Source organism: Humulus lupulus, chromosome 4 (genome assembly GCF_963169125.1).
Source record: "Humulus lupulus chromosome 4, drHumLupu1.1, whole genome shotgun sequence".
Classification (NCBI taxonomy): Eukaryota; Viridiplantae; Streptophyta; class Magnoliopsida; order Rosales; family Cannabaceae; genus Humulus; species Humulus lupulus.
Window position 1 is genome coordinate 90,528,243 of NC_084796.1, and position 13,027 is coordinate 90,541,269.

General features: G+C 27.6%; 1 protein-coding gene across 1 annotated transcript; it reads right to left on the reverse strand.

The window, feature by feature from the left end:
* Positions 1-343: 343 nt before the first annotated feature.
* LOC133829070 (transcription factor MYB114-like) lies at positions 344-12,257 on the reverse strand. Its single transcript, XM_062259015.1, has 3 exons — positions 12,080-12,257; positions 11,863-11,992; positions 344-806 (listed from the first exon to the last, which is right to left on the reverse strand). The coding sequence occupies exons 1-3, from the start codon at positions 12,204-12,206 to the stop codon at positions 425-427; spliced, it is 639 nt and encodes a 212-aa protein (XP_062114999.1). The 5' UTR covers positions 12,207-12,257; the 3' UTR covers positions 344-424.
* Positions 12,258-13,027: the final 770 nt, after the last annotated feature.

Sequence of the window (13,027 nt, forward strand, 5' to 3'; positions counted from 1 at the left end):
GTAACACTTCATAGATACATTATTGTATATATGCGCACATCACTATATTTTTAATCATATACTAACTTACATTGTGAGCATGACTAATTAACTATATCTATGTCCTACATTAGATTAATGCTATAAGACACTTTATCAACATTACATTAGTAACACCTCATATAGTATTAGGCACTTTAAGGTGCCTTTATAGCAATACTCCCAAATTTAACATACTATTTTATGATCGATGGTATCTATGGAGAACCGGATAAACACATGTACAAGTAACCTAGTCATTTGTCAACAACATAAACTATGTACATGCAACATTATTACAAGTACAAGTATCATTGTCCCTGATTTTTGACTCCGAACAAGGTTGATGATGGTGAAAAACTTCTTGTTCAGTCGAGAAGTCCTCATCTGGACCATCTTATAGTGTTCATAAAAAGTATTTTTGATTGTCAGTATTAATGTCGTCCAATATGCTTTCCCACCAGTTCGTAGTCTCTTCTAAAAAAGGTGTATCAACATTTGGTGGTGGAGTACTAATACTAGTAATAATATTATTGTCGTTTGCAATAGCAGTAGTTGTAGTAGTAATATCCCTATTTTTATCCATGAAGGTTAATTGTTTTGTGAGGGTCCTAGGACGAGGTTTTATGACATTGGATTTAAGGATAAACTTGCCGCCTTCTTTCTTTTCAACGTGTTTTAGTTTATTATTAGATGACATCACTACCTTCTTTGCCAAGTGACTATTCCAATAATTTTTCACATCATTCGCTGTCCTTCCAGGAATTCTTCCAGCAATCAATGACCATCTGAGAATTAAAAAATAAAATATAATGACACCATTCTCGATTCATGTACTTCAGTTATAATTAATACTAATGTACGAATTGTTTAAATTAATGTATGTGAGATTACAATCAATATATTTAAGTTCAAATTTCTGTCAAAAAAATTATGATCATTAACATTAATCTAAAAAATAACTATCAATGGATTAGAAGGTGGTCTTATACCTAAACGGGATATTATTTATGTCTGTGATTAAAAAAAATCTTTTATTTAGCAGTGAAAAAATCATGGAATGTTACTGTATTGACCATCATATACACCATAGAGTAAAATTGAAAAAATTATTTGATTAGATCTTATATTTTGTTAAATGATATTTAAGACTTTGTATTTTATAAAATAGAACAAAATTATATACCTAACAATTTTTCAGATCTGTAACGGAATAGTTCTTGTCTATAGGTTCAGATCTACAAAGAAACAATTCTTGTGATATTATATGCAACGATATTCTTGTCATGTTTTGCTTTCCAAAGTAAAATACACTTCAGCGTATAGATTGTATATTCTTTTTATTTGGACTTTTACCATAAAATTGTACTTTGAGACAAAACGAAAATACTAGTTTTGTGGAGAAGAGCTTTTACAATGCTCAAAAAACAAAGCCGCAAGTCAGGCCAGCTAGGCCCTATATTAAGTTTTGTCTTACGAGTACTAATTTTATTTGCCAATAATATACATAATATATCTAGATTTTTTTTAAAAAGTACATTATATGAATTTATAAACTATTATGCAAGTAAAACAAGTATTATAAACATTAAAGATGTGACAACTTGTAGTTAGTTCGGGTAATTGAGTGTGTGAATGTGTGGAGAAGGGGCATGAATTCAGTTCCCATCTCTACTGTATCAAAAAAAAAATTAAAGATGTGTCAACTTTTATTATTCAGATTCTTTTCCGTTTCACATTGAGTTATAACAATTAATTGAGATATATACATGCATTGATATATATATATATATATATATTATAAATATAAGTTTAACAGAAAGTATTGTTTTTGTTTAAATTTCATATTTATTTTTATTGTTTTCTAACATCATTAATTTTAAAACCATCTAAATAAAGTAAATAAATTAAAATTAATAATTGAGTTATAATAATCTCTCATTACATATTTTAAAGTTTCATATTAAATTATTTAAATTACTGTCAATTATGTTTTCAAAACTATAATAAAAAAAATATTTATGTCCTTCAATTTAATTATTATTTTATTTCTTTTATTAATTATTTATTTTATCATTTAATGTGTATTGCTTATCCAAACATATATGTAATAGTAAAAAAAGACATATCTATACATATTTTCTTATTTTTCTGTTTTATTTTTTGAATGAGAAATTACTTATTTTAATTGCTCTAGTCATTAATTAAATAATATATTTTTATATAACTTTTTCTTGACTTTGAAATTTTTTTAAATTAAATAATTGAAATTTTATCAAATAAATTTTTTAAATACATAGTTTTTATTAATATTATAGACAATATTTTAATTTAGTTTTTTTTTTAATACATTTATATCATTTCTTTTATAATATATGACATTATTTAATTATTTAAAATTTATATAACAATAAAAAAAATATAATAAAAATAAATTAATAATTTTTCTAAATAAAACTAAGTACACGTGAACGTTGTTTTTACTTAATATATATATATATATTTATTCTAGATAGAAACAACATACAAAATACACATTTGCTTTTTTTTTTATATATAATTTATTAATTATTTTATTAAATTTGTATCATTGTAAAATAAATTTAAAATAAATAAACAATATTATATATAAAAGAATGACATAAACATATTAAATGAAAAATAAAACCAAAATATGGTTTATCATTTTTTTAAATTTATATATATAATTTTTTAATAAAAATTAACATTATATAATATATATTATTATTATAATTAAATTTATATTAATATAAGTATTAAATATTTTGTATTATATACTATTTTATAATATTTGAATTCATATGAATATAATTAGTAAATAAAATTAGGATCATATATTAGTACTGTAATAATATTTTATACCATTTTAATTTATTTTAATATAATAATTAAATATATAGTTTTATATTATATATTATTATAATAATAATATTTTATAACATTTGAATTTGAATTTATATTAATATAATTATTATATATGTAGTCTTATATTAAATATTTCATAACAATGATAATGATATTTGAATTTGAATTTATAATAATGATATTTTATAAAATTTTATTTTATATTAATATAATTAATAAATAAATTTTTTTAATTAGTTTTAAAAGTATATTCCATTAAATATTTAGAATATTCTGTTAAGTTAACAAAACAAACTTTTAAAACAAAAAAATTATGCTATATATTTTTTTTTATAGAAGATATATATATATATATATATATACTAGATACAATCAACGTGCATATTGCACGTTTGCTTAGTTTTATTTATAGAATTTATTAATTATTTTTATTAAATTTATATTAATGTCATGTAAATTTTGAAATAAATATCATATTTTAATTAAATAATTTATTTATTTATTTTTATTTAAGTTTATGTTTGTTCTAGTTTTTGAATTTGGGAGTGACAACAAGAGATTATATATTATATGTTTAATGTAATATTAAATATTATACGTGGATTTTAAATTTAATTTTCTTGCTAATTTTTAAAAAAAAAAAGTAATTTGTTGCTAATTCACAGTAGATTATATTGTATGCTTAATATGATATTATTCTAATAAGTGAGTTTAAGTTTAATTAAATTTTATTTAAGTTATAAAATGTATGCTTTTATTATTTTTAAATAATTATCATTGTAAAATATCTCAAAAATATCATATTTTAATTTGTTTAATTATTTATTATTTTAAAATAATTATCATTGTAAAATATCTGAAAAATATCATATTTTAATTTGTTTACTTATTTATTATTTTTAAATAATTATCATTGTAAATATCTCAAAAATATCATATTTTAATTTTTTTTTAATTATTTATTTTATTTTATTTAAGTTTTAAGTGTTTACAAACTATAGTTAAATATAAGAATATTCTGTTAAATATTAGAATATTCCGTTAAAGTTAACATTAAAAAAATAAAAAACCGTTAAAACCAATAATTTCTGTTATCTACACACTTAATATATAGAAGAGATATATATGCGAGAAAAGAGATAAACACTGAAAAATAAGGTCAAAATAGGAATATTGAAAATATATTCTGTCAATTATTCATCCTTCTTTATATTATAGTAAATGTATGTATATGTATATTCATATTTATATATAGAGAGAGAGACTACAACGCATCCTTTTTTTTTTTGCAACCCCAATGCATCTTTTTTCTATTTCAGTGTCTGAATAGTTATAATCCCAAAAAAATTTATATGATGGTGTACATTATAGCTATCGAGAACATCCTACAAAATTTCAAGAAATTCTGAATAATTATGGTTCCGAAACAGGGTCTAAACTGTCTGTTGCACGTGTGCCTATTTTTTTGTGTACGCGTGTAAAATTTTATAGTTTGAACTATGTTTTCGACTTCGTAAACTATTTAGAATTTCTTGAAAATTTGCTAGATATTATAAATACCTATAATGTATACTGTCATATAATTTTTTTTTGGATTATATCTATCCAGGTGCCGAAAATAGAAAAAGCATGCACCAATGTTGCAAAAAAAAGTGATGCATTATAATGATTCCCTCTATATGTATATATATATATGTCTATGTACTGATATACATTTTATTCTAACGTAATGACTAATTAAGATAAGCACATGCACTAATATGTACCGTGTATGATTAGATAAATAAGGGAAATATTATGTCTTCTAATACACCATAATTTTTAAATATGCCAACATAACTAACTATCCCAAAACAATGTTATTTTGTAAAATTGGACACAATTGCCCATGCATTAACAACCCCTCTCTCTCTCTCTAAAACTTTCTCTCAAACATTCTCTCAACCCCCTCTCATTTTCTACCATGACACCACCACCACCACAACCTCCCTACGGCAGCAAAGGACCACCTCCCCACGCCGTCACCACCATTACCACCATCCTCTCCATTGGCACCGACACCTTTCCTCACCATTGAAGCACTCCATCAAATCTATCTCTTCATTTTTTTTTTAATGTTTTAATGATTTAAAACGCAATCCAAAACGTAAACTGAAAAAACGATTGACCTAAGACACAAATATATGGATTTTAAACACTTATATATGTACAAGAGCTTTGACTTTTACTTGCATCTCTCTGTAGAAAAAAGATGTGCAATGATGCACAACGATGTTGATGCGATGGTGCGGTACCATTTATTGTGCATTGGAAACATGGTTGGCACAAAAAAATCGATTCCTAACGAAGCTCCTCCGATGTTATTGCGATGGCGCCTTGAAAACATAGTTTTTAGGAAAAAGTAAATGACGCGTAGCATTGTGTAACGATATTGATGCGATGAGGCATTGAAAACATGGTTATTGCACAAAAACGATACATAACGATGTTGATGCGAAGCTATTATGCACTATCGCATCAGCATTGTCAGACATTATTTTTTAGACATAGACTATGTTTTCAATGCAACATTGCACCGACATCGTTAAGCATCGATTTTTTGGCCTTAAAATTGTGTGTTCAAGATACCATCACATCAATATCGTTATGCATCGTTAGACATCATTTTTGCCAAAATCCAAGTTTTCAAGGTACCATCGCAATGGAATCGAAACTGCATCGTTAGGCATCTTTTTTCGTCAAAAACTATGTTTTCAATGCACCATCGCACTGGAATCGCAATAAAATCGCATCAACATCGTTCGACGTCAGTTTTGGTCAGAAACCATGTTTTCAATGCACCATCGCACTGACATCGCACCAACATCGCATCTGCATCGTTGGACATCATTTTTTCGTCAAAAATCATGTTTTCAATGCACCATCGCAGCAGCATCGTTAGGATCGATTTTTTTTTTTTTGTCTAAATAAATCATGTTTTCAAGGCACTATCGCATCAGCTTCGATAGGCATTGTGTTTTGTCAAAATCCTAGTTATCAAGGCACCAGCGCAACTGCATAGTTAGGCATTGTTTTTGTCAAAAATCATGTTTTCAATGCACCATTGCATGAGCATCGCATCACTATCATTACACATCGATTGTTTTTGCCTAAAAACCATGTTTTGCAAGGCTCCATCACAATAGCATCGTAGCAATATCGTTAGGAATTAGTTTTTTGTGCCAAAAATGATTTTTTCAATGCACCATCGTAAAAACATCGCAACAACATCATTAGGCATCGTTTTGGACAAAAACCATATTTTCAAGGAACCGTTGCAGCGACATCGTATCAGTATGGTTATGCATCGTTAGACATCATTTTTCTTCAACTTTTTCAGCATTTTAGATCTTAAAAAAGGCGCAAGTAAAACTAAAAAAATCTTGTACATAAGTGTTTAAAATGCATATATTAGTGTGCTAGGTCAATCATACACTACTACAAAACTTGACTTCCCCGACACCCAAGCACGACAGTCAACTCTGTTGACTGTCGTAATTGTTTAGCGTGACTCTACGCTAACAGTTAATAACTGTAGGCATTGAAACCAATTCCGACAGTTAATAAGTGTCATTGTTGCTTTTGACTGTCGCTATTGACCCCAATGCTGATAGTTAATTCGAGACGAATGCCGATAGTTAAAAACTGTTGTAGTTGACCCCAACACCAACAGATAATTCGAGACCAATGCCGATAGTTAAAAATTGTCGTTGTTCACCTCAACGCCAATAGTTAATAAAAGCCAAATACTGACAGTTATAAAATGTAGTCGAAATTCAAATAAAAAAAAAATCTAAAAATATAATTAATAAATAATTTAATTTTAAAAATAAACTAATTTTTTCAATATATATTTTTAAAAATTATATATTTATTAAAACTTTTAAAACTATTTTTTTTTTTGTTTCTAAATTATTCATATTATTAAATTTTGTATTTATAATCATTTTTATACTAAATTTTAAATTTAATTATATAATGGGATAATAGATGGATTTATGTCCCAAATTATGTATTATTTATGGGAATAATTAATAAGTGATGTTAAAATTTAGAAATGGAGAATAGATTGAATTAAAAAGTTTTACTTTTGTTAAATTGTATTATTATTTATTGAGAAATAAATAATAATAAATCTTTATATTTGTTAAATGAGATTTATCAAGAATTAAAGAATTATATTTTAAATTATGAGAATCAAAATAAATATCAAGAAGCTTTTAATTTGAATAAAAAATATATTGTGTAAATTAAAAATGAATTTATATATTAAAAATCAGACTTTTTTGTAATTAAATAAATAAGAAAAGTTTAAAATAATATATATGGAGTTACCAAGTTTCGAACCCTCACCCTATAAGTCAAGTTCAACCTTTAACATTTCAACAACACATCTTATTGGTAAATAAATGACTATAAAAATATTTCTATCATAATAAAGACACATAATTAATAGGGGCTTTAAGTTAGAATTAAGTAGTTTAGGGTTTATTAATTTTTTAGATCTAAAAACACAAAGAAAAAGAAGAGGTGAAGGGGCTGGGATTGGGACTGGGTCGACGACGACAGGGGGCTAGGGGCTGGGTCTGGATCGACGGCGGCGTAGGGGGCTGGGTCGACGGCACAGGGAGGGGCGAGGCTCGGGAATTGGGTGGTGGTCGATGGTGCATGAGCGAGGCTCGGTGGCTGGGTCAACGACGCACGAGTTCGGGCAGGGAGGGTTGGGCTGGGTCGACGGCTAGGGGGCTTGGGGCTGGGCTAGGGGTTGGGTTGTGGTCGACGACGCAGGGTGTGGGCTCGGATGGGGGTCGACGACGGTTAGACTGGGCTCGGGGCTGGCTGGGGGTTGGATGGTGGGCGACGGCAACAGGGACAGTGGCTCAGGTGGTGGGCAATGGCGGCAAGGTTTGGGCTTGGGTGGTGGCATCGGAAAGTTTTTTTGTTTTTGTTAATAATTATTTATATTAATTTTATATTTAAATGTTCTATTTAAATTATATCTATTGTATTGAATTTTATTTTGGGTATATTATGTTTTATGTTTTTAGGATATAGATTACCAATTTCAGATTAAATATCTCATAGTTTTGAAATATTGTGTGGGGATAATTTTTGAATTTTTATTTCTAAAAATCTGAAAATAATAGTAATTGTATATATAATATAGATGGTTATATATATGTAACACATTTTTTAAATCTTTATTTTTATAATAGATAATAATTAAATTTTTTTCAACTAATTATAATTTTTTTTGTTATACTATGAGTTATTATTATTTTTATTTTTTGATTAGTTTAATTCTAATAATATATGATATATATGATTATTCTTGAAAAAAATAGTTGTTATTATTTTTATTTTCTCATTAAAACATGACACTAATTAACAAAAAATAAAAGTGTTATTTAGGTTTCGAAAATTTGCCATAAAAACAATATTTATATATTTTTTATTGTTGGGTTGATGAGAATGTGTCAAAAAGTAAATACATGATTTATTATTTAAATTGTATTTATGTGAAATTGTACAAAATTAAATTTAATGTTGATATTAATGTGTAGGTTAATATTTCAATTGTTCTTAAATCATTGGATTAGTAGTTGGCTTGCCATAGGTGTGTTGTATTTGATTTTTTTTATTTTTAATATAAATTGTATAACTTTAGTGGACTTTGGATATCTTAGATATTCATCCTTTGTGAAGTAGGTTATGAGAATTTTGTGTGCTGCGGTGATATATAGATGAAAACCTGTGTGTTGCTTGAGTTGTTTGAATTGTTTGTGTTGATTGTGACAAATGGCTAGGCTAGTAAATTAGGGGATATGTTGTCCGATTTTCTGTTTGATTTACTTTTATACTTCAATGTTTTCTCTTCAAATTTTTAATGACAATACCCCTGTTGTACCCTAATTTTAGCTCGAGTCATTCACTCAGTTCAGGTACATCTAGCAAATAAATATACGGAGAAATGACCAAGGGAATGATAACTGCTTATTATCCATGTAAGCAACTCCAATTTCAAATGGGCATGTGTGGTGTTAGGCGTCCTGGGTTTAACTCGAGCTACAGGAACGAAAGTTGTGAAGTGTGAGCTCGTAATATTCAAACGGCATTCGAAATACGAGATTGGAGGGATGTTCAGCTCGTGCTAATTCGAATGTATTGCATACTCAAGGATCCATGGAGACTCGGAATCCAATTATACAGTTACTTATAACCAGGCTGTATCATATTTATTATCCCAGATATTAGGAGAACATTTACTGTATGATCAAATCATATCCCATTATAAATGGGAAATATACGTATTAAATGTAATAAATATGTATATGCGTGATTGAGTCACACGGTTACCCAAACCTGTACATGGAATTTCTCTATATATATTGAGAATATTAGACAGGAAAATGGGCAATTATTCTGTAATATTGAAACTCTGCCGAAATAGAGAGTGAAACAACAATAATATAGACTCGTGGACTAGGTGGATTTTAACCACTTAAAAGATTTGTGTTCTTGTGAATTCATTTCATTTTTCATTACGGTTTATTTCTACGCACTAATCTACCTTACTATTTCTTAATACACTGTTGGCGAAAAATGCGTCAACAACTCCTATAAATGATATCACAATGAATATGTTGTCACACTTGGACTGAGACATTGGTAGCAAGAGAGTTGTGTAACAATTGTGAGTAAACTTATTTATTTACACTACAATAAAAATCTAGTTATAATTTTTCATATTTGGTGTATTATAATGTGATTTTTCATGTTTCAGGGATGATTTTAGAAAGAAATTCATCGCAGTGAATCCTTACTTTGGAAAGACTATTGGTGACAAGGGTGAGTACAAGGACAAGAAGAAGAAAGATATGTTGTTTGACAATGAATTTAGTATTTTATTTTATTAGTAATTTCTATTAGAGTAAATGATTCTTTTTTGAGTGGTTAATTATTTACTTTGTAAATCTAGTTGTATATTTTTTAAGGTCAAGAAGATTATGTTTATAGACAATGTTATATGATTTTTTGAGTCAAGTAGTAGTGTCATATTTGTTCCAAAATTTGTTTTATTAGATTTGTAAATACTTTGTATAAATTTTGTTATTTTAATCTATAATTTTTCAAATTTGTATATAAATTTTTTATTTATTAAAATTAATTTTTTTTGCAAGCAACAGCGACACCTAATAACTGTCGGTGTTGCCCCTTAACAGAGCCATTTTTTAACTGTTGGCATTGCCAGCAACAGCGGTGTCCGCGTTTCCCACAATAGCGACGATTTTTAACTGTCGGCGTAGCTACTCCTACGCCGACATAGGCAAATACGACAGTTAGTTGATTGTCGTCGTTGCTCAATAGCGACAGTTAAAAACTGTTAGGAAAGTCCATTTTTGTAGTAGTGATATTTTGGGTTCAATTTTTGGATTGCATTTTGAATTATTAAAACATAAAAAAATGAAGAGATATATTCGATGCAGTGCTTCATGGTGATTGATGGTGGCAGAGTCAATGGTGAGGACGGTGGTAATGACTACGACAGTATAGGGAGGTGGTACTCTGCCACCATGGGGAGGTTGTGGTGGTGGTGCCGTCATGGTAGAGAATGAGAGAGGACTTAAGAGAATGTTTGAGAGATAATTTTAGAGAGAGATAAGATGTTAATGATAGGGGCAATTGTGTCCAAATTTAAAAAGATGTCATAGTTTTGAGATATAATTAATTATGTTGGCATATTTAAAAATTATAGTGTATTATAATGGTAATATTCCCCATAAATAATCAAGAGCTACATGCTCCCATCATTTAAATTACTTTCATATAACTAATAAAATTTAATAATTAGCAATTTTAAATGTTTAACATGTGTATTAATTAAATAAATCTAGACTAGGATACCAAAACTAGATAAAGAATCTTGATTCTAGATAAAGATGAATACTTTTTAATTTAAGATTTTAATATATATATATATATATATATATAGGAGCCTCTTAATAAACTCCTCATAAATTTTAAAATTTCTTTTTACATACTTTCTAAAACGAATAGTACAAATTACCACTATTAGTAAATCAAAAAAAGAAAAGGGAACCTCGATAACCATTTATTGTTTTAAGAAATCAAAACATTTCTATACTCACAGTTAGTATTCAAAAATGTTTTTTTCAATAAGCAAAGATTTGGTAATATTTTTGTTAAAAAAATGATACTTAAGTGCGATTAATAGGAAAGATTAGTTATTATGACCATAAATAGAAAAAAAATTAGCAGCATTTAAGTGTAACTATTAGTAAAGATTTAATTTTATTGGGGTCAAAATAAAAAGAATTTGTACTTAAATACATCTATATATTAGCAAACATTTCATATTATTGATGCAAATATATCTTATTTGAATTAAATAAAGGGGAGATACAAAATAATTAATTAATATAAATATATATAATAAACTTATTTTTGTATTATGATTTTTTTTTTCATTATGGAATTTCAATATATTGTGTTGTTTCTATTAATTAATGTATAACTTTTAGGGATTAAAGATGATGAATTTTAATTTTTTTTTTAAAAAGTTTATATAATTAATGTATAAGTTTATATAATTTCTATAAAACACAATATAGCAAATGAATATATACCCTAAAAAAATGTTCAGTTGGAATTTTTTGCTACAAATAAATAAAAAAATTATGAAATTTCAGGTAATATTTTTAATATATATATAAAAAAAATTTCAAACATTATCAATCTCATAATAATTTCTATTAATTTTTTTTTTCTATTGTAAGTCATGTATTGTTTTTTTTTTATTGTTTCTTTTTTAAAAAATAGCAACTAAGTTCCAAACACACACAGATTCGTACATCAATTTATATATAGCGCTACATGATAGTACAAAGACGTACGTACTTGTTGCCTAAAAGCTTATGAAGTCTGAGAAGTAGGTCAACTTCATCCACGGCAAATTCTCCACGTTTGACACCAAGCTTTAAATAATTTAACCACCTCAATCTACAACTTTTTCTACATCTATTCAATCCTGCCAAATTCAACAAATTAATTATTAGCAATTAATCATAGATACTTAATATAATAAATGTTTATATGTATATATACGTATACGTACCAGCTCTGGGAGGAACAAGATGCCATTTTCCTTCGCCATACTTGTCTACGCACTCCCTAAGAAGATCGTCTTCTTCTCTGGTCCATGCACCTTTCTTGATTGCTTGCCTAGACGAACTGTCCTCCATTTGTAAGCTATTAGAGGTTAATTGTAATTTTCGATTACAACTGCAACTTGCTAAAACTATGTTTCCAGGACTATTGCATGCATGCTGTCAATCCCATATTATAGCATGTATATATACCCAATCAATGCCACATTACTTTCCATATAGTGACGTGGAAATATGATTGCCATAAAAAACAAAATGGGCTTATATACGTAATATATTATCCTAGATGGGTGCTTTCCAGGTTCAAAACTGCCCACCCATTTGTAAATATATATTAATATTATATTATAATATGTAATGTCTCTTATTTTGAGTTGTATTTCTTATCATTCATTGCATGTGGTGGTGGTGTATCTGGTCTCTTTAGGAGTTATTGGACAATATTTTTTGTGTTAAATGATGTGATGTCAGTAATAAGGAGCAAATATTAAATATACAGTCGATAGCCTGAAGTATCTCTATCGGTGAACAATATTCGGCTTCAGAAGTACTACTATAAAATTGGGAATTGATGTAACATTTTGTATACTTAGTTCTAATATGTAATGATTAAAAAAATAAAAATATATATTATTTATATTCTTGATATAATAACTAACGGAAGACATTGAGTTGGTCTATTAATGGTGCACTCTGCAGTCACAAAACGTTAACGGCCTCATCAACGATTTAAACATTTGAAACACTGTTTTTTCTGAAAAAATATCAATCAGCCATGTGAGCACTCCCACGTCAGCATTCCTGACAGCTCATCATTGAGCAGTACACGGTGATGTGCATTCTGTTATAAGTTGTTAGAAGTTTCTCTCTCTATTCTGTTATTGCAGCAACGTGTA

Bases quoted from the DNA above. Each gene is read 5' to 3' on its own strand.
- LOC133829070 (XM_062259015.1), bottom strand. From the start codon at position 12,206: ATGGAGGACAGTTCGTCTAGGCAAGCAATCAAGAAAGGTGCATGGACC. The intron at 11,993-12,079 runs GTACGTATACGT...TGAATTTGGCAG, and splicing joins TCTTGTTCCTCCCAGAGCTG to GATTGAATAGATGTAGAAAA. The intron at 807-11,862 runs GTACGTACGTCT...TTTAATTCTCAG, and splicing joins CATAAGCTTTTAGGCAACAA to ATGGTCATTGATTGCTGGAA.